The 25,823-nt window shown below is 36.1% G+C and overlaps 2 protein-coding genes and 1 pseudogene across 2 annotated transcripts; 1 reads left to right on the top strand and 2 right to left on the bottom strand.

Annotated features, from left to right (window-relative positions):
- Positions 1-98: 98 nt before the first annotated feature.
- On the bottom strand, positions 99-9,376 carry LOC145570104 (serrate RNA effector molecule-like). Its single transcript, XM_081629096.1, has 12 exons — positions 8,824-9,376; positions 7,775-7,890; positions 6,143-6,200; positions 4,596-4,670; positions 4,421-4,495; positions 4,293-4,340; positions 4,108-4,176; positions 3,202-4,002; positions 3,072-3,120; positions 1,870-2,138; positions 1,229-1,390; positions 99-641 (listed from the first exon to the last, which is right to left on the bottom strand). The coding sequence occupies exons 1-12, from the start codon at positions 9,270-9,272 to the stop codon at positions 581-583; spliced, it is 2,232 nt and encodes a 743-aa protein (XP_081485222.1). The 5' UTR covers positions 9,273-9,376; the 3' UTR covers positions 99-580.
- Positions 9,377-19,427: 10,051 nt separating this feature from the next.
- Positions 19,428-21,201, top strand: LOC145570103 (large ribosomal subunit protein eL30-like). Its single transcript, XM_081629095.1, has 4 exons — positions 19,428-19,570; positions 19,686-19,791; positions 20,536-20,637; positions 20,937-21,201. Exons 1-4 carry the CDS (start codon positions 19,550-19,552, stop codon positions 21,041-21,043), a joined length of 336 nt encoding a protein of 111 aa, XP_081485221.1. The 5' UTR covers positions 19,428-19,549; the 3' UTR covers positions 21,044-21,201.
- Positions 21,202-24,037: 2,836 nt separating this feature from the next.
- LOC145570700 (uncharacterized) lies at positions 24,038-25,823 on the bottom strand (annotated as a pseudogene).

Below are 25,823 nucleotides of genomic sequence, written 5' to 3'. Positions count from 1 at the left end.
GTGATTGATTTTGACCAAATACTTAATTGCAATGAGATTGCGGACGTGGAGGCAGGACGATAGTATGAGATTGTATACAGCATGAGATACAACTAATGTGAAATTAATGAAACTTAGCTTATGAATCTTATTAACAGTCCATAAATAAATTATCCTCATTGAAATATTTTGTTTCAAAGTACTGACAAACGCAAATCCTGCTAATATCTGAGTGTCTACCGCAGAAATAACTCACAATGGAGACATTGGAAGCCAAATTAATGAATTTTTTGTACTCTATCTACTCAATCTCAGCTTCTCTTTTCCACAACAGGCTTCGAAAATTAAGATGTAAAAGTAAAAAGTGCCTCCAAAAATGACTACAGGCGGTCTCAATTTACACGAATCATCAATTCAAGATTGAAGTCCGGGATTTGACCTAAATCACATACAGTAAACCCCGCCAACCCAAATTATGAAGACACGGCAGTAAACATTGATCACTGTCTGAATCTCAAAATCCAAGCAGAAGTAGGGTTGGTAAGACAGCAAGTGCACCACAAACCCCTTCAGAAGGCAAAATTATTTGATTCCATCAACCTTACAAACTTCGGTAGTCGATCACAGTGACTTCATCTTCTGGTGCATCCAAATCTTGGTAGCTGTATCAAGAGCAATTATTGTGTAAGTTGAGTAACGGCAAAATTTATTCTTCATCAAGTTACAAAAAATACAAAATTTATGGTACAGACATACAGTGAAAAAGATTACATGATACCATGTGAAAACAAGAGGACCAGCATACCACAATTAAGAATTAGCAGGCCTCACACTAGTCTAGTACTGAGTAGGTCATAAAGTTGCAAAAGGATCACATTTCTATTTAGCCATGCAGTAATTAATAATTTCAAGTATATTTAGGTTAAGATTCACCGATAATCTGCATCGTTCATGCTATCTCAGAGAACAGTTTCTAAAACAGAGACAAAATAAAAGTACAGCAATATTTTTTTGGGCATCCAGCACTGCAATATTTAACACAGGACACGACAACATTTTCCTTGTGTTATCCTTCAAAAGAGGATATCCTAAGAACGTCTAAGGCATTTACATAAGTGACTCATTTCAACATAACCTAAGCTAACAGCAAACCATTAAAGATGAAAGTTAGAAGATGCAGAGTATTTACTAGAAAGAAAACCATATTAAGCCAAGAAAAAGGATAGTGACATCTTCAAAAAATAAGTACCTTCTCAGACGTCTAGGATCCTGCCGAAAAGAAGGCGGTAGAATAATTGGAGGTGCGCCCATCCCATTTCTCCCTGGCGCATCAAAAGGAGAGGGTCCACCCTGCTCACGTAGCATCCGCATTGCAACATCAGGAGGAGCTGGCACAAAGGGTCCCAATGGGCTGCATTCACAACTCAAACTATTAATACTGATATCTGCCTCAAGTTTCTAACAGTAGCCACCGTAGTGATCCTAATAAAGATTAGCTAGTACAAAGGGTCATAGCCTACGAACCCTCTAAGAACTCCAGAAATTTCATCAAAACATAAATCTTATGCAAAATTATTGACTGGCGTATCACATAGACAAAAGCCTAAGCATCATTACAGTTGAATGATATAGTGTCCATGAAACAATTAAAAAAGAGGGAAAACTACGAATCATGGAAGAGGGAAGGAGAGAGTTGGTAAATAACTTATTCTTCTTGTTAAACTGTCCCATAAATCCCCTTTTTTAACTTAATGCTCTACGTAGAGAGAAACTTGGTCTCTAAAATATGGCATCTTCCATTGAGTTATTAACAGAAACAGCTAACTTTCTTCAACAGTCAACAGACAGACACATACACACACCAGAGAGATACAGATAATCCATACATACCCAGCACCAGGAACAGGCATCAATACAGGTGGGGGGGCAATATCAGTGGCAAAAGGAGTAACGTGCATGCCCTGTCCACCAAAATTCTCAAACATTGGTTCATCAGGGTTGCCCTTCTCTGGAGCATCTTTGTTTGGAGGAAATTCAGCCTGAGGATTCTCTAATCTTTCAAATCTCTCACCACCATTCCGGTCTCTTTCTCTACGGTTGCCTCGATCATCTTTCATACGGTTGTCAGCACCAGGCCTTCGTCTTTGCAGCTTGTCTTTCTACATGAAACAATAAAAGATTAAAATCAATATAGAAGACCTAGCTTGGGTAATATCAATTATCAAAGCTAGTAGGTGAGTTAAATTATCATGCAACTGTATAAACAACCTCTATTGTAGGTAATAGATTTCTGACATATCTCTATTGTCCATCTAATCTCTCCATTCCTATAGAATATAGACGGCTGTTAATTAGGTGTCATTTTGGACAAATTGAGTTTATACACCAAAACTATCCTTCTGAAAGAAAGTTTTGACATCACCAAACCACAAAGAAATTTCATTCAAAGGTGTCACCAAGATAATTATGGGCAAATGGAAAGTTGAACTTACAAAATCTATACAGTGGCCATTTCATCTGAAGATAAGGAGCAATTAACTCAAAAAGAAAGCTGACAATTCGCAGAGTTGACAATGCTTTACAACCTTTTCCACCAAACCCTTAATTTAACCTCTAACTGATTCCCACTTACCCTTCATGCTTCATTCCAAGCATAGCCTTGAAGGGCTATATAGGAATAGAAGATCGATCGTGATCCATAGCTTCAGCATAACACAAAAAACATGCATGAAAGCTTTATCCTTATCGAATTTTTAACTTACTGATAAATTAAAAGTTCTCTAATTGAAAATTAATAAAATGTGATTTAGAGGAACAGCCCTTTATTGGTAAAACAAAAGACATGATATAAACAGTATCAAATCAAACTACGTTTACCTAGGTAGGGACATGAAAGAAGATTATTAAACTCCAGGTAAACAACTCATAAGGTCTAACATTAAGAAGCAAGTATAGAGCTTGTACTTTGCTTATGACTCACTGGTTTGACTTTAAAGTGCAAAGTTTACTTTATTCAATATATAATGGTAACAAAAAATGGTATTAATCTAGTGTGCATCTTTTAATATATTGAATAACTCAAAGGCACATACCGGGACAAATTGCTGCATCACAGGTTGCCCACCGGGGGCATCTGGGTCACTGCAAAAAGAAAACATGTAAGCAATTCAGGATCCTACAATCAACATAACACTGTAAAGAAGAACCAAGGGAAAGGCATACCTCATATAGTTCTGGAAGTATATATCTTCTCGTACTTTTGTTGTAACATCCATCGAGAGTTCTGGATGTTTAAGTTTCAAATGTTTGTGGACATACTCAGCAGCATGGAAGAGCTTAGTGCAACTTTTAGCACCACAACCATATTTCCAACCATACTTTTCATCCCTAATTTTTCTAACAAAGGGATCCAAAGCTTCAACAGCAGCAGCATCTATCTTCTCCTTGGCAGTCATGACCTCAAGTGGATCCTGACTACGCAACCTGTCTTGCCAATGTGAATCAAGCTTCTTTTCCCAATCTGCAGCACTACTAGAAAAATCAGAATTCTTCCCCTCAGCTCTCACATGCCGGAGGCCCTTAGGTTCTGCTGTTTCTATCATGCCATAATAATCCACCCCATGAACACGCCAAAGGTAAGTTGCAAGAGTATCTAAAAGCTCAACGCCTTCAAGGCCCTTAACAGAAGTTAATCCACGTATGATAATAACAGGACCAATTGATCCACTATGCGATCTATCTCTACTCATTTTGTCAGCATCATCTTTGGATAAAATGTTGTCCTCAATTCCCTTTTCAGAGTCAAGTTTTGTGATAAGTGCTTGAGCTAGTTCAATGTCGATTTGAATACGTCTGGGCTCAGAACTAACAGGATGAGCCTTAGGTGCAGCTGATACATCAGCATCCTTAGCCTGAGCTCGACCATGCCGCCTCCTTTTACCATTAACATCTGTCTCATCCTCAGAGTTTGGTTCACTAGTCTGACCTGATTTATTAATGGTAAAGGCATTTGCACCTGGGCCCCTGGAGATGAATATAACAAAGAATAAAAATCTGAATGAAACATAAAAGCATCTAATCCTACTCCGCACAAAATATTGCCTCAGAATAAAAGAACAGGAATCTCACATATCAAGGCTCCCACTGTGCAAGTCCAACAAAAAATCTTTCGCAACTTTGCGTGCGAGTTCATTCCTCCTATATATCAAACAGCATGAATATCAGAGGCATTGAGATATACACTTGAACATATATTTGACAAAAGAGCAAGCACTGGCAATGATCAACATGCTTCATATAGAGATGCACCGTACCTTTCTATGACAGTCAGCAAATTTGTGGGGTGATATTTATTCTTCAACCTGAATCGGAAGTTCAAAAGCAATTAGCAAATTGCAAACTTGAAACATTATTGCCTATTAGAAGGAAGAAAAATAAGTACCATTCTTCATCTTTGTGAGCCTCAAAGTATGTACGTTTCTGAGTTGAGATGTACTCTGACTTGTACTCCTGATACCTAGATATCATCAAATGACATAAATATAACATCAGGTGTAAAACAACTGTCAATATTTTATCTTCAATATGGCAGTTTTACAAACTAAAACTTTATATACCTACGCTCAGCTTCAGCTGGTACTACATCATCTTCAAGTTCCTGAATAAATTGCTTGTAAGACATCAACCCTTCTCTGGAAACCCCCAAAAAAAAACAATTGATTAGTTTAAAAATATTTGTAAACTGAATTTAAAGATTGCAAAGAAAAAGTAAATAGTTGACCACCAGCCAGTACAATGCTGTAGCTATAAGCAGGTGAAATAATAACTTAACAATCCAAATTTAAAAATAAATAAATAAAAACTGTATGAATGGAGCTTTCCCAGTATACAAACATATAGAGCTTCACTTATGCTGCAAAGTTGTTGTAGGGTGTCATTTGAGATGCAAACCAATGGTCATGCACATTTATAGCATAATTGTCCAAAATACGGTGATCACAGGTAAACAACCCAAACCTCTATCGTCAAATTGAATTCGGCTAAATTTTCCTATTGCTCTGTACCACTATTATATTGTGCAAAATGAAACAATCCCCATACAGAGGGAGCATAGACCAATAATATGTAATATTTAAGCAGAAACCAAAAGATACGAGCTAACTTTAAAATTCAACTCACTCAAATTCTGCAAAAAATGTACAGAAAAAATGCACCGCGTTGAAAATTGTAATTGCTTGCAAGTTGTATTGACTCCAAAATCACACAAAATTAAACATGCTCATATAGTTGATATGAACTTTTAAGCTAGAAGTGCTGAAGAAAGAAAAAGAAAAAAATAGTAACATAGAAGGATGGCTAAACATCCTTTTATTAAATCTTTTATCTATTCCCCTTCTATTTTCCCTTAGTATCAAAGGACAGATATAAAGGTATGTGCATGGTCAATCAAATTTCATCACCCTAATTTCCAATAGAAGTTGAGGCATTTCTACCCACCCTCCTTCACCACTAATAAAACTAATAACAGAGACAAGGTATTTCTACCAAAAAAAAAACAACGGAAAATATAACCTCTGTGACCAAATTCAAAACAGCTCCATACTTTTAACTAACAGCCAAAAATTAAGTCTGGCAGTAACCATCAGTTAAAGGCCTTCTAACTCCGAGGGAGTCAAATTTTCACTATTCAATGAATGTTAGAAGTCTTAGAAAAGACAAATAAAATAGCTAATTAATATCCAGTACTTCTTTTACAGTGAAGACAGCTAATCTGGGTTGACTAGAGCAGATACCCTGCCTAGATACATAAAAATAGTTTTAGCTGACTTTTTGAATAAACATCAAGGTAAAGAGGACACGGACTCTATAATAGCATAGAAGTACTAAGCAAATGATTTTCAACGAGCACTGTTTATCCCTTGCATTTCAATGTAAATACAATGTGGTTTACTATAGTCATGTAGTGACAAGTGTAAAACCTGAGAAAAAAACCTATGAATAATCTCACTGATATTCAATAATAATGTGTAAGAAATAAGAATAAAGATCAATTAAAGGATTCACATAAGATCTACCAAATTGGAAAGCAGTTAAGAAAGAAACACGAGATATAAATATGGAGAAATTTTAATGATATAAGTAGAAGTAGAGATCAAACACTTACCTTTGAGCATTCCCAGCATTTGATGAGTCACCATAACCACCACGTCCGGCCTCCCAATCTGGCAGGTTGCAATACAAATTACTTAGAACAATGGATGAATAACAGCAAAGTCAAAATCTAGCATAAGTACATAGAGACAATCAAAACAATATCTAATACAACTTAAACCAATATCCATTACCAAGCATGAAATTGGGACTTGAGAAGAATCAGCACTATGGCTGAAAAAGAAATTTGGCTGCAGGCAAGGGTGGAAACAAAAAAGAAGGGAAAACGGAAGAAGGTTTGAAAAACAACAAAGGCAAAAAGGGAAATAAACCAGGACAGCATGTTACTACATGAATGCAATTAAGCAATCAGCAAAAGCAGGGAATTATATGTTTTTAGCTCATTCACATCACTCATACCTGCAGCCAATTATTTAGATCACTTGAATAAAAGGGGGAAATTTGATTGTATATCACCAAGAAGAATGACTAGATCTGGCCCGTCTGGGCAACTTGGACTCTGCTTGGAAAAATAGTATCACAAATGGTTGAAGAAGAAATCCTCAATCCAACCATTTAAAACACTATTTCTTCAAGAACTGTCCTAGCCCAACAAGCATAAGATATCCTCACAAGTGTTTTAACAACTCATCAACCAACATTCAACAAGTGTAGAGCTATTTCTAAGGGTGAGAAGAAATATGCAAACTTGTCTCTGAGAAAAGGTGATCTTGCAATATTTGACGGGTCATAAGGGCTGGCAGCACCATTACATAAAATATACCGAGCTTCTGGAACCAAGCTCAGAAACCCAAGTTAATTCATAGCAGAGTTCATTAGTTTCAACCCTATATCCGTGATATATTTCTTTGCCTCTTGAAAGGCGATAGTGTTCATAACATGTCCACACTCAATAGCCCAAAGGAAAGTAATCCAAATGATGCAAGAAACTTCAGTAAAATAAAAGCTGGTTGCACCACTTAACAGCCTTCCACCAATGAAGTGCATCTACAACAAAAAATGAGAGCATAGCAGGACAAAGCTTGAAGGATCACTTCAAAGTTCCACAGCCTTAATATCTAACAGCAAGTAGCTCCCTTTTTAAAGAGCGAAAACATAAAGATGCAAGGATAAGGTAGATACACTAGACTTTCTCATGGTATAAAGCATACAGTGCAACCCCATTTGTAATTCACGAGAATAAACAGTCAATCTAATGTGACATGTCAAAATGACCAACTAGCTGCAAATCTAAAATACTGGTATCCATGAAAAAAAAGGAGTTTTTCAAAAGCATCACTTGGCATACATGTCAATAAATTAAACACAAACAATGTAAATTAATCGACTAATAAAGTTAACAAGGCTTTGAAATTGCTACATCTGGCTGTTCCAAGAAACTTGAGATATAATTAGACTCCTTCGAAGAATACTATGTAATTCATATTATTATTTTTTTGTCAAATTAAATTTGTGAAATACATAAAATAACTACTAGTCAGACCCTAATAACTTCATGAAGAGCAAACACTTTAGTTCTTAGAATTGGGACACAAAAAGGCATCCCAAAGTGACCACAGCACCAAAAAAAGTGAACAGCAATAATTTATCCTGAAAATTTGAAGATTAAAGAAGCAGTAATTACCAGATGGTCCACTAGGATAGCCACCGGAACGAAACCGACCATGCGGCCTGTCATCACCGTAACCTGGCCTACCTCCCATTTCACGGTCATACCCACCAGGGTGATCATAGCCAAACCTGTATTATGGAAAAACATTGGCCTATAAATAAAAATTATAATTACTTTACTGATACATGACTAAAGGTGAGATCGTATCCATTTACAGACAAACAATACTACAAGAAGCAATACAAAAACAGATAAATGCAGCCAAACACTCAAGAGATTTGGATAAACCAATGCGTGGGGGGATAGAGATATACAACCAACACGTGTGTGACATAACATAGAGCCTTCTAAAGCCTTGAGAGATAGAATAAATTAATAAAGCAATTCCTATAACTTGCCCTAATTATATAATCAGCAACCTTGAGGCTATAAGCACAAAGAAACACTCACAGCTAACGGGGAGATAGACAAGGACTTTCTGTAAAGCTTAACAATATGCACAAAACCTATACCCCCGTCTTTAATAAGCAACTCATTGGATCCCCAATAGGCAATAGGCAATAGGCAATAGCGAAGCCTACTGATGCATGAAAATCACCAATCAATTGCAACAGAGTAAGACACTCATCTAACAAATCCTTAAGGCTATGGCTGTCGATCCAATGTTCCAACTTACAACTCACGAACTTAAACATGACAAATTCCAAACCTTCGGCTTTACACTAAAATGTCGGGATCACGCACAAAATTCTAATTAGGCACAATTCAATCAATATCCTCAGTCTAAAGTTCTACCCACCAATGAAACAGAACAAAAGAATCCAATTTCATCCAAGCCTATGAAGAAACAAAAAAATTCACAGATTTCCCAGTTAAAACAAACAAAAGTCCACCCAATTCAACAAAAATAAGCCTAATCCTACTTAAAATTGCATAAGCAACACCCCATTTCATCAGAATGCATAAAAATAAACACTCAATTCAACTTCAATTACCACTTAACTAAATCACATAGCCAAGAAAAACAATCAACCCAACCACAAATTCAAAACCAAACAAACCTTCGATCCCCGGGGCCGTAACCACCACCACGGGGACTACCTCTTCTACCATCATACCCATCGTCTCGCCTCGAACGCTTAAACGGAGGATAAGGAGGAGATCTTCGAGGAGGAGGAGAATAGTTATTGCGACGATTATCTCGATAAGGAGGAGGATGAGGAGGGCTAGGGCTAAGACCTCTACTTCGCTTATTGTAATCTCTATCCCTATCTCCTCCTCCACCACCACCACCTCCTCCTCGATTGTTGCGATCGTAGTAGCGATTTGGTGGAGGACGGTCGAAATCTCGGTCATCTCTTCTCTCTCTGGAATCGCGATCTCGGCGACGGTGCGGTGGTGGAGGCGGAGGAGGCGGTGGGGAGGAATCGGCGGGAGTGTCGTCGGGTTTTTCTTTGCTGCGACGGCGATTGTCGACGGAATCGACGGGCATGTTCATGACTTCCGCCATTGATGAAAAAATTGGGGGGAACGAAACGAAACCCTAGGAGAGAGAAAAAAGTGTGAGGAATTTGGGGGTGAGAGGGAGTGAAGAGGAGGAAGAAAGAGGAGATGAGGAAAGAGAGCGCGTTAATCCGAATTGGGAAACTGGGTTTTTTGCGGGTTAATTTGAAGGAGTATTCGGGTCGGTGTGGGTCAACGGGTTATTAGATTGATTAAGGATTATCACTTGTTCTCGGGAATCTCAGCTCAATAAATCAAACAGGCCCTAAATCGAATTGAATGAGATAAAATAAAAGTTACTGTTATAAGTTTAGTTTATATATGGTTTTAAGTCGGTTTGAATAAGATAAAATAAGAATTAATAACTTTGGTTTATATGAAGTATACCGTTTTAAATCGGACTGAATACGATAAAGTAAGGGTTAATAGTCTTCAAAAAAAAAAGTAAGGGTTAATAAGTTTGGTTTATATAATAAAATATAAACTTTTAAGTTTTAAATAAAAGAGTTTACGATAAATAATACCTACAACCAGTCTTGTGTGGCTGGTCACACCGTGTGATCACTTATAAAAGAACAAACTAACCCTTACTACACTAACCAAGTAACCCATATTATACTAACCCTTAAAACACTAACGAATTAACCCCTATAATGGTCAACCACATAAAAAAAAAATTGTGATGTACCTATATTTTATCAACAAAGGTTTTTTTTTTTGTTCTGTTAATAAAGTTATTGAATGAAGTCTGTGATTGTTTATAAAAAATATAGGTAACAAGTTTGGGAAAAATCAATACAATATTGATAGTGCAAAATATTAAATATCTACTTATCAAAGTTAGCCTATATAACACTTTGAAACTAATTACATCGTTGTTTAATAAAAATTCATCAGAAACAACACAATATGTGAGTTGACACTAATTCGGATTAAAATCCACTAATGCATAGTTGATGTTAATTGAAAATGTTGATATTGTCAACAATAAATAATTTCACATTTACCTTTATTGGTTGTTAATTTAAACCGTGGAATCCTGATATTAAATTAAAATTATTGCATGAATAGCATACTCGGTTTACAATAATAATATTTTTACTATATTATTTATTTATTTTTTGGTTAATTAATAAATAAATTAAATTAAATATGAATTATTATATTTAAAGGCAACCAAATGTTAAATTTAACCAAAACTACAAAAATAACATTGATAGTGAGAATTATGATCCAAACAGCCGTCAAAACAATTCCCCTACCATTCCCACTTTATTTGTTGTCAGTATCCAGGTGTATACTACATAACTACACGCAAAACCGAACAGATGCGAAGAAATTATTTGATACAAAGTTAGCAGTAAATCAATAATATAATCAACTTTATAATTTTTGTTTAAACAAAAGCATTATTCTAACTCTCGATAATATTGGCATACGATCAATACCGTACCATCACAAATTTAGAATACCATTAAATACATTTAGATACGTATACACTATTGTAGGTTGGTTGTCATACCATGTAAAGAAAACCATGCAGTGGATAGTATTTTCATGTCGTCTAATGTTTAGTTAATAATAGTATGAATATTTAATCTTTAATAACTTTTATTCGATTCCCGTCATTTTTATTAGGAAGGAGTATTTTTTGATGTTTTTAATTTTATTAATTATTTTCAAATGAACCTTCATGAACGATGTAATGACAATAGAATTTAATTTAAAAGAGTTTTGTTGAGCAGGTAGTCAATGTGGAAAAATAAATTGTTCTATGATATGTGTTTTCTCGGTCATATGTCAACTATACCCCTCAAAATGTCTATAATAATAAATTGTTGTATGCTATGGGATTGCAAATACTAATCCCAGTGGAAAAAAATGATGGGCATGGTATTATATGATTTGGGTAGAAACAAGATTATGACACATAATATACACTTATTTATTGTAAAAAGATTATGACACTTATACGTCTACTCAGTAAATATCTTCATTCAAAAAACGAGAAAGAAAAGAAAAATAATACTTCCTTTGTTTATACTTTACTCGACTTATATATTACACTTGTCTTTTTTTTAATAAAAGAGACGAAATTATATTACAAAGGGGTGATTAAGGAGCATCCCTGAGAACCATAAATCAAAAGGGTGTACAGGTTGACCTGCACTAACCAGAGGAAACGAAAGGAAGAAAGCATAGCAAGAAACCAGGCTGCGTAAGGGAGAAAATTACCATGCCTTAGAATCTTAGCTAAGCAACTAAAGACAATAACAAACATAAGTTTTTGAACTAGAAAATGAAAGCAAGAAGAAATAAAATGAGTAGCAGCAGCAGCACGAGCAAGATCTTCAGTTGACAGAAAGAGGTCTGCAGCAGTAGTAGCAGGCCTGTGAGAGGTAGCAGCTGCTTGGTCAGGAGTCACCCACCATGGCAAGGGAGTGAGCCAGTTCTTCCATGTAGTTTGAAGAAAGAGTAGTAGGAGAGTAGAAATGGTAACCCGTGTCATCTTCAGATCTCAATCTTCCAATTTCAGCTAAGCCATGAGCAAGTTTGTTAGCTTGGCGTTTGACATGAAGAATCGTGACACTCCAATCCTTTATAAGGTTGCAAAGCTCATGGTCAATGTAGTAGATTGGATTTTCAAGCATATATTTCACGGCCTAAGCATCAGTTTCCAGTTCAAGGAAGCGAATTCCTCTAGCATAGCAGGTAATCAATCCCTCATTGATTGCCATAAGTTCAGCAGAGGCAGGACCAAGAGCTTTGATTCTCATTGCAAAACCAATTTGCCACTTGCCTGAGTGACAGCGAATGACACCACCCGCACCTGCTACTCCTAAGCTAATCCAAGAAGCGTCGGTGTTCAGCTTGTAATATCCCCTTTGAGGAGGGGACCAAAACTTAGGTGAGCTTGAAGAAGCAGCAGTAGAATTGACATGAATGGCCTGAGACATAGACAAGGTAATACAATAATCGTGGTGAAATTTATTAAAGCAAGAGTAGATGGAATCAGTTATTCCTTCAAAAATCATTTTGTTCCTTCTTGACCAAAGATGCCAAAGAGCAAGGCAAAAAAGGATTTTCCAAGAGTGATCTAAACCCAAATTAAAAGTAATCCAATTTTCAAAATCAAAATTATAAAATTCAGAGTAGTTAAAATCAGATTTAGCAAACTTTTCAAAAATAATAGACCAAAGAGCTGAAGAGTATGGGCATTCTCTGAAGAGGTGAATAAAGTCTTCATTGGAAGAGTTACACCTAGAGCAAATAGGGTCAAAGTGGGGGATTTTGGTAGCTAGAATGGTCCCTATTGGAAGAATCTGTCTAACTATATTCCATAGGAGCATCCTATACTTAAAAGGGATCTTAGTTTTCCACAATGAAGACCAAGGAAAATTAGCTAGGAAGGAAGAGGGGAAGCTAGGAAGGGAAGAGAAGAGAAATAAGCTGATTTGATGGTGAAGGAACCGGAGGGGTGAAGAGACCATCTTAGTTTATCCTTAGGGGAGTGAAAAGAGGGGAGAGGGGTAGCAAGAATAGAGGTGATAATACTATGAGGTAGAAGGTGAGAAATGGGTTGGAGATACCACCTGTTGTTTCTAATAATATTCGAGACTCTCCAATGACCTTTATTATTGGGGATACAGATGGAGTCATCTTTGTAGAAAGGTTTTTCACCAATCCAATGGTGGAACCAAACAGAGGTATCCTCCCCATTCCCAATGGTAATAGCTAATCCTTTCTTAAGAATGTCTCTACCACGAAGAATGTCTTTCCAAATGGTAGAATTGTTAGAGTTAGGGAGACAATCCATGAAATTGGAGTATTTAAGGTATCTTTTAGATAAAATTTGGACCCATAATTTGTTTGGTTGAGTAAGAATTTTCCACCCTAGCTTTGCCATGAAGGTAAGGTTCCATATTTTGAGATTTCTAATACCTAAACCACCCCCATTAATAGGGTCACAAACGATAGACCAAGAAGTTCTAGGGATGTATCTATTTTTATCAACCCTATTCCAAAGGAATTTTTTAATTCTTTTTTGGAGCTCATTGGTGATAGCATTAGGAAGAACATTAGTTTGCATAGCGTACATAGGAAAGGAATTAAGGACAGATTTAATGAGGGTAGATCGGCCATCCATATTGAGAAGTTTACTTTGCCACCCTTTAATCCTAGAAGAGGTTTTATCTAGAAGGTCATAATAGTCTCCAATTTTGAGTTTGTTAGGGCTTATCATAATCCCCAAATACTTTCCAAAGGAGGTGGTATTCTTGATATTACAAAATTCATAAATAGACTTTCTTATATTAAAATCCATCTTTTTGGGAAATATAATGTTGGATTTATGTATGTTAATGGATAGGCCGGAAATTTTATTAAAATTATCCAAAACCTTCATCATCACATTAATATTGTCAAGGTTAGCTTTGCCAAAGAGGAAAACATCATCCGCGTAAAAAAGATGAGAGATTTCTAAATCTTTAGCAATTTTCATGGCTTTCCACGATTTATTATTAACAACTTCTTGTATCATACAAGAAAGACGATCAAGACAAAGGACAAAGATGTAAGGGGAAAGGGGACAACCTTGTCTAATACCCCTAGAAGGTTTAAAGGAGGTAGTAATTTGACCATTCCAAAGGACCGACATAGATGGGGAACATATGCAGCTAAGAATAAGATCAACAAGGTTATTAGGGAGATTGATAGCCCTAAGGGTGTCCTCAATGAAACTCCATTCAATGCTATCAAAAGCCTTGGCTAAATCAATTTTAAGAGCCATAATGTTAGCTTTTTTAGAAGACTTATTGAAAAGATGAGCAACTTCTTTGATAATAATAATGTTTTCATCAATAGACCTATTAGGGATGAAACTAGATTGGTAGGGGCTAATGAGATTATTCATTAAAGGTTTAAACTGAGTGGCAATACATTTGGTAATTAATTTGTAAATGGTATTACAAAGCCCTATAGGCCGAAAATCAGCCATGGTAGTAGGCTTTCTTTTTTAGGGATAAGGCAAAGGTAAGAGTCATTTATACCATTACTAATACAACCATTACGAAAACAGGTTTGGACAAAATCACATATGCTAGCACCAATATCATCCCAATTTTTTTGGAAAAAAATAGCTTGAATCCCATCCGGCCCTGGAGAATTAATAGAATTCATAGCAAGCAGATTGGTTTTGATTTCATCAGGAAGGGGAATGGCACCTAGACTAATGGAGATATCAGAATCTATAACCTTAGGGTAAGAGTATCTATTAAGAAGCTGAAGGTCAGGTTGGATAATGACCGAGGAGAAAATTTTGATAAAGTGATCCCTGGCCATATTTTTTAAAATCGTTTGATCAAGAATCCAAGGTTCATTCTCATCATCAGTAGTTTTTAAACAAAGGATCATGCCACGAGAATTCTTAATTTTAGCAGTGATATGAAAGAATTTAGTATTACAATCGGCATACTTTCTTCAATCCATCCCAGATTTTTGTGCCCAAGAAATACGCTCAGTTTGGTAAATTAAGTTTAACTGATTTATTAAATCTTTTTCCAGATTGAACAGGAAGTTCGAAAAACGTTTTGAAAGGCTACGTTGAATACCATCAATTCTTTTATAAGATTATTTTTAATCCTAGTAGAATTACCAAAAACATTAAAATTCCAATTTTTAACATTTCGAAGGAAATCATCTCTTCCTTTAATAAAATCAAAATTGTTAGAAGACCAATTATTAGTAAAAAAAGGATTTAAAGGAAGTGTGTTCTAGCCATGCTGCTTTACAACGAAAAGGATAATTACCAGAGATATTATTATTAAACAAAGTAACAAGGAGAGGATTATGATTAGAAAAGGTTCTAGGTAAGTGAAGTACCTGAGTGTTAGGGAAGGTATTGAGCCAACTCGGGTTTGCCATTGCTCGATCCAACCTCTCACGAATATTAGCAGCCCCTTCTCTAGCGTTATGCCAAGTGAAGGGGTTTCCATGGAAACCAAGATCGACAAAGCAAGCCGCGTCCGCAAGCAAATTGAGATCACGGCATTGCAACATTTTGAAGTTCCTTCCCCCCATTTTTTCAGCAGGCGAGGTGACTTCATTAAGGTCTCCAAGGAGCATCCAAGGAGTGTCATCGGGAGGAAGGTTGTTTCTGAGATTGTTCCAGAGGCGGTGTCTTTCCGTAGCATTTGACGGAGCATGAACACCAGTGAGCAGCACCTCATTGTTATGAGGTTTGAACTTGAAAAGGGCATGGAAAAAATTGATAGTGTTAGAGTTGTAAAGCACTAGTTCAACTTTGTCATTGTACATGAGCCAAATCCCACCCCTTGTACCATTTGGTTCAATAAAACGGAGACCATTGAACCCTAAAAGTCTACTAACTTCTAAGGCACACACTCCATTACTTTTAGCCTCTAAAATGATAAAGATAGAAGGCTTATGAGCAGCAATAATATCCCAAGCATGTGGGATAAAGTCATTTCTTGTCGCACCTCGAACATTCCATAAAACAACTTTCATGTTTAAATTTGGAAAGGAGGGGAGTTGAATAAAATCAGATTTGAGTTCCTTCGGAGGGATAGGTGGAAGGGCAATCTTCCAATCCTCCCATTGCTGAGCTTGTTTCGATGGATAAATTTCCATCATCGATAGAGGCAATAGAGTTGCTTGAACTTCCCTTGTTGTCAATGCTGATTCCCAGAAGTTGACTTCTAGCCTGAGGCCCACCACATCCTTTTGAGTCTGAGTTAATATCATAAGGTTTTCCGGTAGTTCGACGTCTTTCTCGATGGGATCGAATAATAGGGGAAGAATGGGAAGAGTTCTCAGATGAGGTGGTGGAGTAATTGGGTTGCGACCGAGGAGATGAGCTCGCTCCTTGCACCAACGAGGTTTGGGTGAGAGTGGTGGCGAAACAGGGGACGGAGCTGACTGATTGAGGTGGAGAAGGGTCTGGTGCATCAAGGAGATTTTGGTCGTTGTTATCGGAGATTCTAGGGGGGCCCATAGTAGTGGTTTCAGCGGCCGGTAGCTGCTCTGAGATGGGAAGCCCGAATTATTTCCTGTATTTCGGCAATTGTTTTCGGGGTGGTGAAGATGGTGGTCGACGGAGGGAGAGAGGACGATGATGGGAGGATTTGTGACAGGAGGGAGGGGTGAGGTCGGGGTGGTCGGAATTCCGAAGGGGAAGAGGGAATCGGAGTTCCCAGGAGAGGCGGAGCAAGGGAGAGCTCCGTTGATGGAAGATTGAGGTTGGGAATTGGAGTAGGAGGCGACGCTGGTGGAGAATTCCGGCGGTTTTCCAAGGATGGAGGGGAGAACCGGCGGTTGCGCCACGGTGGCCGCGCCAGAATGCGCTTCGACCGGCGTGGAATTGAGGTGTTTCGAGGGTTTCTTTCCATGGCTAATTTGCAGAGAATTTTTTCCTATGTTTGAGATTATTGAAGAGGTGTGGATATCAGTGTTAGAATTTAATTCACTGGGAGTGTTTAAAAGGGGAAGGTCGACGGTTTGTGGGTGGGTTTCTATGGCGTTGATTGGTGTTTCCACCTCCATTGCCAAGTGACCGAAATTGTCAGAGGGAGTAGCAGTAATTAATCTGGGTTGCACGCAAGCCTCTTCAGTTCCCTTGAGTATAGAAATTTCTTTACAGAGAATTTCGGCTGAAATATTTTCTTCTGGTAGAGGATTTTCATCTTCTTCTCCTTCATTGGCTAAAATGGAAAAGTGGTTTTCTTGGGAAGGAGGAGTAGTAGGGGTCTTTTGGGATAAAATATTCTTGGTAATTAATTTATTCTTATTGTTAGAAGGTTTTGGCATTTGGTGTGTTGTATTTTTGTTAGTTGTTTTCTTATGGCTAATTTTTTTATTGGAAACAATTAGCCAAGGGCCATATGAGTTGGAAGATTGGATAAGTGGATTTTCAGAAAAAGGGGTAACATGGGGTGGGCTAGCATTAGTAGTTTGGGTAACAGCTGGTAGCCCATTATCCACATCTTTGAGAGTGGATTCATTGTTGGCAACCGTGGTGGGCTCGAAGGAAGTGGAAATGGGCTGTTTTCCTTTATCAATCAATTGACACTTTTCTTTTAGGTGGCCTATTATTCCACACTTGAAACACAAGGAATGAATATTTTCATATTCAATTTGTTGCCAACCATTACTAACCCAAACCGCTGTAATAAGGGATTTAGTAAGATCTATATCAATACAGACCCTAGCGTACCTAGCTCTGGTTAGATGGTCAGTGGCATAATCCACCCTGATAGGATTACCGGCAATCTTAGCAATTTCAAAAAGAGCATCCTTGTCGTAGTATTCCACCGGGAGTTTCGGGAAACGAATCCAGACTGTCATTCTGTTGAAAGGGTTCATAAAAGGTCGGAAGTTAGGTTTCCATTTGGTGATCATGAGGTAATGATCAAGAATAAACCAAGGACCACCCAGGAGTGCTCTCTCATAATCATCAAGGACAGAGAATCGAAAGAGATAAACATCCTTCCCAAGATCAATGATTTCAAGGGTGCCTTTTGGACGCCACATGGCACGAACTCTTTGAGTTATGAAGGAGGGCCTAACAGAAATTCCTAAGCATTTACCCATTAGAGTAAGTTTCCATGGGTTACGTAATTTTTCTAGAGTTTCTTTAGCAAAGGAAATGGTACAGGAAGAGTTAGGGATGGTAACATCCTCTTCTTCCCATTGAATGGATGAAACAGCTATGTCACGAGCCTCAAGAAACCATTGAGATGAACCTTTAACAGCTTCTCTAAAGGACATAGAAGGATTTAGGAGTGGCAAAGGTGAGGTTTGGATTATGGGTTGGTTAGGAACGGTATCACCATCTCCAAGAGGAGTGGAATAGTTTTCATTATTTCCAGGAACCGGGATATCATCCATGGTCGTATCCATAATAGGGTGACCATCCATGATTTCCTTAAAAAAGAAGAGAGGAAGGGTAGCGAGAATGGCAAAGTAGAGTGAGCTTCAATACCTGCAAAAAAGAAAAATAAACAAAGACAAAAGAGAAAACAATTTGAGGAGAAATAGTTAAGACTCAAGACCAAGGAGACTCTTAGAGCCCCCTCGCCAGAAGCGAGAAGGAAAATCTCCAATGATCACCCTTGGAAGAGAGAAAAAACTAGAGAGAGAAAGTTAAACATTTTATATATTATATTACACTTGTCACTGTATAAATTTTATCATCAACATATTCAATTTCTTGGCTATCTTGCTACACTCGGTGAAGGACCAACAAAAAAAAGTAATCTAATTAGTATTTTGGAATCATTGTAAAAGACAATCTTACTATTGACGAGTTTATCTGATGTTAGTAAATTTTGTAAATGCCATTAGGGAAGCTAATGTAGCCGTTCATCTACGGCTTATCCTAGTTCCTTAGATTGATTGGACTCAAGTATGAGTAGGGCTTTATCTCGACATTTGAGGAGGTAATTGCTTCTAATTTTTTATTTAGCCATTTAATAAATTAGTATGTTGTTATCAAAATAATATAAAAAAAAAACATATTCAATTTCTCAACATATACCAGTAAAATAAATCTATAACTATGTACTTAACGTTTTTAATCAGATAAAATAGTGTAAAAATCAAACCAATGGCCTGTTTTGATTGACTGAACTGACCTGAACCGAACTGAATCTATTAACTATTACTAAAACAAAACATTGCTGACATCATCAACCCTCAAATTATCCTACGTGTCATTTTAGCATTAAAAATTTTCCTCTATTTTCTATGTGTGATGTCATCATTTATTTTATTTTTTAACCTATACTATACATTATTCTGGCAAAAAAAATTACCACTATTTTTTACACCAATGATAAAACTTTATTTGATGCATGATAATAAAAACTAATAAAATCGTGCAATGCACGAGTCTAATCTAGTTGAATATTTTATGAGAAAAGAAAATTAAGAAGTGAACCGAATTAAACTAATCTAAACTGAAAATAATTTAAAGAGAACAACTCCGAGTCAAGTGAAAAAAACAACCTAAGGACTCGTATATCATCAAACTTACCTACCATTTATTAATATCAATATATATCGTAGACTTCCACCCATAGTAAAATGGGCCAATTAGTAGCCCAACAAAGATAAAAGTCTATATTTTTTGATGGGCTTACAGAAATCGTCAATCTATAAATAACCTGATTTCTACTAAACCCTAATTCCCACCCTAAACAGAGGAGCAAGCCGCTCGTTCATTTCTCCTTCTTCATTCAACCTCGCTCTCTCTCTCTTCAAGCTGCCATGGCTCCCTCAAAGAAGACGGTAAACCCTAATTTCTTATTCTTACTTCGAAATTCTTGTTATTGTTTCCAGTTAATTGATCTATTTTTGATTTCATGGATAAAAATTGAATCTTGAATGTTGGGTTGAATTGCAGAAGAAGACTCATGAGAGCATCAATAACAGATTGGCTCTTGTTATGAAGAGTGGAAAGTACACTCTTGGTTACAAGACTGTTCTCAAAACCCTCAGATCTTCTAAAGGTTTGTTTTTTTTTACAAACCCTAATTTTAATTTTCTGTGCAACTTGTTTTTCATTTGTGTTGATTTGATATGGGTTTATCGTATTGTTTAAGGGATGCTTTGATTTTTTATTTTTTTGTTTAAATTATTGAAATTTGTGGTATTTTTTATTGTTTGCAAATCTAAATTTGTATGCTGTGATAATTTTAGTTGAATATAATGTTATGCTAAGATGATTGGTAGATAATCCAGTAATTAATGTTATTGTTTTAATCCTAATTAAATTGTTAGAATGATTGAGAAATATTGGTGTGAGACTATTTGCTGCAATATAGTGATACATTTGATGAGACGTTGCTTAATTGCTACTTTACTTGGGAATTTATAGTATTAATGATGAATAGCCGAATATGAGGGTTGTGATGAAATGAGTGTTTTGGTGATCCATGGGTTAGTGATATGTATTGCTTATTGACATTTCACTATTATGTGATTGATAGGGTTCCGAAATGCCTTTTTAGAAAATATGATGCAGTGCATTTAGTTACGTTGGACTGAGTGTTTGCATTCATGTGAAAACTCGTGTTGAATGTTTTCGGTTTTTAGGCACTTAAGTGAACTCAATTGCCCGATTTGCTCTTGTAGTCATTGAATTGAATTATGCTTTGGTTTGGGTTTCAAGGGTTGTTATTTTTGTTGTTGTTGAACTCTGTTTTGTCGGTATTTAAAATGTCGTACTAAGACAGTGTGATTATTTATTTCAGCTAAGTTGATCATTATCTCAAACAATTGCCCACCCTTGAGGAAGTCTGAGATTGAGTACTATGCTATGTTGGCCAAGGTTGGAGTTCACCACTACAACGGAAGTAAGTGTTTCCCGGTTATTTGTACATTACTTATTATACCTCTTGATACTTGGTTTACATGACATTAGTTAGAACTTGTTGTTCTAATGGTTATTGGCAACTTGTTTTTCTGCTTAGTTTGTACACACTAAAATTTTTACACAATTTGGTAGCCCTTCTATCCATAATGTAATCTCGTTTATAGTCCATATATGTATTTGGATGAATTCTACAGTTCTCAAATTCTTGGAGAAAAGTGGTTGTTGTTGATGTATAATTCGGTGTATATTAATTTGGAAACTTGTTTGCGTGATTTACAGACAATGTTGATCTTGGAACTGCCTGCGGGAAGTACTACAGGGTGTGTTGCCTCAGCATTATCGAAGCTGGTGACTCAGATATCATCAAGAACATGCCTGACCACTAAACTTGCTGCCTTTAGGGTGATTTATTTTGGGAGTGCAATTTTGAGTGTCACAATTCATAGGAACTTTTTTCTATTTCAGTCTTTTGGACCTGTTTCTTTGTAGACATATTTTGTGTTTCAATCACTTGAATGAAGCATTATATCTATGGATTCATGTACTCGTATCTTGCTTAATCTTAGAATGTGATTGAATGCCAGTTATGTTGTGCTCCTTTGATAATGGCAGTTTAGTACTCTTGTGTTGCTATGACTATTGACGCGGGTTTACAAAGCGATTCTCTGCTCCAAACATTCAGATTTTATCTAGATAAATCGTATATCCAAAATGTTTAGATAGATCAACACGGCTACGCTCATGAATGTGTTATACAAGTTCCCATTGTCTAGCAAAGCTTATTCATCGTGTTGATCCTCCATTGTAGTAGTGTTCAGTCATGCAGTACAACTGTAGAAGTAGGGGCTGCTAAGAAAAGCCAATCATTTATTGAAAAAAGTATAGAATGAAAACGTGGCTCGAACTACACCCTCTCGACAGTTGCTATACTGTTGCGAGAGTATGAAAGTTGTGTTGCTCTGTATTATTTGATGCAAAGTCTGAATTTTGTTGTCATCCATTTCAATTACTTTTTTTGTTTGCTCCATAGTAATTTTCGCGAATTTTGAAAGTTTCTTGTTTGACTCTGAGATTATGTGAAATTAAATATAATAACTTATTGAATTTGCTACTTCTCAATCATCCAAAAACACAAGTAAAAGATCATAAAGTATATTTGCACGAGTTGCTAACATGATGTCTAAGTTTTTAGGCATTGAATCTATCTCACATAACTTTTGCCTTTGTTGAAGATGTTTAATTGAGCCGAGTTTTGTTACAAATCTAACAAATACTTTTAACCGGTTCAAACCTCTAGCTAGATCATCATCACAACATGAAAATCGTAAAAATCGAAAAAGCAAAATTTTATTTTATGCGACATTACATTATCAATATGAAACATGCTTGAAAATTGGACTAAGTTGTCGTTAAACAACAACACTGTGTCTTGTCACCATAAGGAACACAAAGAGAAAGGCCGGGAAGGTATCCTTTTCCTTCACACGGAGCACTGCAATCATCTTTTGATTTGCATGGAATGCCTATAAAACCACAGTCTGAACTGGAATCATTGATTCTTATTGGGATTCCTGCATCACATTTTAGGAAAGATTAGAACATAAATAAATATCTTTTATACTAAGGGAGTACCATGCTAAATATAGCATAGTATAATTAATATTATGCGTGTAGCGTCTAACATATTATTAGCACCATGTCTCCAATTAGAGATGGATCATTTCAATTCCAATCCAATGTTATTTGTGTCATGGACAAGCTCCAATTATTATGCCAATACTTTGATTTAAATGTGTAACATACTTTTCATGATAGCTCATTCTAGTTCTTTGCAAAATGTGAATAGATGTGTGTGTACCTTAGAAAGACAACTTAATGATAACGAGTTTTCATGATGCAAAACAATTAAGTACTATAGAAATATAGCTTGTGTCTTGCCAAAAAAAAAAAGAAAAAAAAGAAGAGAAATATAGCTTACTGCCTGAATAAAGAAGATGAATGACAACGCAAACAAAAGAGTGAAGACAATCTTTGAGGTGCAAATATATTTTGGTGCCATTTTTAGTTTTGCTACTTTATCCTTTAAAAGTTTCATGGAAATGGATTAACAAGATCTGTTATTTATATAATGTCTAGCTTACTGCTTACCTATGCAAAATCGTGAAGGATATGTTGCAATCTCCATGATTAGAGCAAATCATATCATTATAGAAGAAAAAATAATTGCATTTTAATTAATGTGAGGAATATTACAATTTTTTAAATTCCAATATAAGACAATTATACATTGTATATACTACATCCATTTCATATTATTTGCAATAATTAGACATTTTTTCTCTATATTTTATGTCAAATTGCTGCAAATAAACAGAGGTAGTATCAATAATTACATTATCCAAGATATTTAGTTATAAATTTGTTCTAGTAAAAATTTATAATGTACGTTGTAGGAAAAGATTATAAAAATATATGATAAACATGATTTCATGATGATGATCAATTATCATATTCATATATTACCTAAATAAGTAGTTAGGCTTGAATTGGCATATTTGACAATATGACAATATGTCAATTATTCTATATTCCTCTAGTAAAATCTCAAATTCACTCATAGAAAATTTGATTGACCGGTAGCAGTTAGCAAAGGCTTACTTTTAGGCTTGGTTAAATCTAGGTTTGGTTGAATGAGCTGGACATGGTGAGGTTGTAGAATTTGGGTTTGATTGAGTTGTGGTGTGGGTGATTATTGGGCTTGAATGGCCTAGATGAGTCTGGGTAATCAATCATCATGTACGAAATAATGAGAATTTACGTGGCAAAATGTGAAAATACCATTATTTTGAGGATTTAAACAATCATCTAATTAATTTTTTCCTTAAATTATGCAATAATATCTTTATAAATGATAAAAAGTTATCTCTAATTAATTAGGAAAACTTTTATTTTAGGAGCCTTTTGGTGTTAGACTTACTAAAGAAAAACATTACAAAGTTATTTTCCTCAACTTTTTTCATAATGTTATTTAAATTTTCAAAAATAATCGATAAGATTCAGTCCGGTCTAAGTTTTAGACATGTTTTTCCGATCAAGTCCTAGCTTAATCAGTCGGGTCTCCATTTCTTAAATTTTCATTACCTGGAACATAAGAGGTCACAACCCAAACCTTTCACATTGTTAGTTCATCCTTGAGACCTGATCGCCTTATCAAAAAAAAAAAAAAAAAGTAAATAAATAAAACCCTTTAACATTGCTAGCTGAATGTCTTACTAAGTCAGTATTGCTTCTGCTATGAATGGAAGATAATCACCAAGCTAAAATAAATAAATAAAGGCACACTTGAATCTAGTGAAAATTTAGATACTACTCGTACTAGTTTAGAAGCCATTGCAGGTGACTCCTTCGGGCAAAGTATTTCTAAACTCCTTAATACGCCTTTTTGTAGATTTTCTAATTTGTTCAGGCCCCCAGAATTTACAACAAAATACATCTTTCAGCATGATGGATTTCTCAACTACGTAGGTAGCAAACTCGATGTCAATTGGTAGTCCCAGAATGCCAATGTGCTCCAATGTCTTCAAGCTTTTTAGAGGACGCCCTTTGCGTTTGACTATATCTCTCCTAAAGTCAGTACTCATTCTGGGAAAAACCACAATCATCGTTAAGCAAAATACTCCAGAAATGGTTATAAAAATATATATATATATATATATAGGGCCAGAATCCGGTGAGAATGGGTCTTTATGTGAAAGAGAACCCTTTTGTGAGAATTGTTTCAATGACAATGAGTAAGCAACATTTGATAAATGAACAAATAATGTGCTCATTTATCAAAAAAAGGGTTCTCAAATAAAGGAGGAGGAGGAGTTCTCACGAGAACCTTTTCCTATGTATGTTGAAACAATATGTGAAAAAGTGAGGGTGAATAAAATCAGCCCATCCAAGTAGGCTTTCATTACCCTTTGCTGTAACATGGAATTCCATATGTTTGAGGTTTGTCATGCAAGGTGGGTTATTGATCCCCATATTCACCTGCATAAGAAAATGATACTTACAAAATAAAGCAACCGGAGTGGTATTTATTCACAATGGCATCTATTGGAATACCTTGACAAGTTTGTCAACAAATGGGTGATCCAACATAGAGTCCCAACTCATGAACTTAACATTCGAGAAGCACGTTGAAAGGGAGCTAAGAACATGGTCCACAATCTCTCCTTGAAACTCACCATTACCGATTGATACCTCAGAAAGCAATGGCGAATCTCTAACATGATGAGTAAATGACACAAGTTTTGGGGCCTTAACGTCAATGCACATCAAACAGGGACAATCTAATACCTTTAAATGCTTCAATTGTAGAGACAAATCCGGAAGATTTATATGTGTCAAGTAGATTGACCCATTAACGATGCAAAGATCCTCCAGGGCATAACACACACGCAGAAGACACTCAACGTCTTTTCCAGATATATTGACATATTTAAGACACAAACATCTTAAGAATGTCATATTACCAAGCAGAGCAAGAGATGATATACGACAGTCAAGAGGCCAAGTATAGCAGTCAATCAAGGAAATACTTCTGTTGTAGAATGGTGTCAAGCCCAATTCAAGGTGTTTGACTTGTTTTGAGAATGCAAAAACCATCCATTTATCGATATCAGATTCTAATTTGACATCCAAGTCGAAAATCACCCTTAGCTCATCAATAACAGGACCAAGATGAGCTCCCACCACACTGTTAACTGTTAACCCACCCCGTAAAACCTGATACACAAGTAGTTCAATTCACTTATAACAATAACATAGTAATTTATAAGTGAGCTTATATTATACATCATAACAGTTTATCTTTGATTGTGGAGTAGGGATCAACTTTGAAGAACAAGACAGGTAAACAACGCCACTAGTTTTTCCGGCTTCCTTCATTGTTAAAAGTGACATGATTGACATCAAAACATCATGTGGCAACTGACTCAATCGATCATTCTCAGCAATGAACTCACCCCCTTTTGCTTCGGAACACTGAAGTAATGAATTATCATGGATATAACGCGAATTAGGGTGACAAATTTTGTAGCAAATTCGAGTATATTTATAATGGACAAAAATAAATAATACACCTACCTTATGCTTGCACAATTTTAAGGCAGGCTCCAT

The sequence above is a fragment of the Chenopodium album genome, chromosome 12 (genome assembly GCF_948465745.1).
Source record: "Chenopodium album chromosome 12, dcCheAlbu1.1, whole genome shotgun sequence".
Classification (NCBI taxonomy): Eukaryota; Viridiplantae; Streptophyta; class Magnoliopsida; order Caryophyllales; family Amaranthaceae; genus Chenopodium; species Chenopodium album.
The sequence above is the reverse complement of the archived record's forward strand: the minus strand, read 5'-3'. Positions and strand labels throughout refer to the sequence as shown.

What these genes read in the sequence shown, in the direction of transcription:
- LOC145570104 (XM_081629096.1), bottom strand. Translation starts at nt 9,272, where the DNA reads ATGGCGGAAGTCATGAACATGCCCGTCGATTCCGTCGACAATCGCCGT. An exon ending in CCAGCTGAAGCTGAGCGTAG is followed by an intron (nt 4,496 to 4,595) that starts GTATATAAAGTT and finishes GATGATATCTAG; the next exon opens with GTATCAGGAGTACAAGTCAG. An exon ending in GCTCACAAAGATGAAGAATG is followed by an intron (nt 4,341 to 4,420) that starts GTACTTATTTTT and finishes CTTCCGATTCAG; the next exon opens with GTTGAAGAATAAATATCACC.
- LOC145570103 (XM_081629095.1), top strand. Translation starts at nt 19,550, where the DNA reads ATGGCTCCCTCAAAGAAGACG. An exon ending in AACCCTCAGATCTTCTAAAG is followed by an intron (nt 19,792 to 20,535) that starts GTTTGTTTTTTT and finishes TATTTATTTCAG; the next exon opens with CTAAGTTGATCATTATCTCA. An exon ending in AGTTCACCACTACAACGGAA is followed by an intron (nt 20,638 to 20,936) that starts GTAAGTGTTTCC and finishes CGTGATTTACAG; the next exon opens with ACAATGTTGATCTTGGAACT.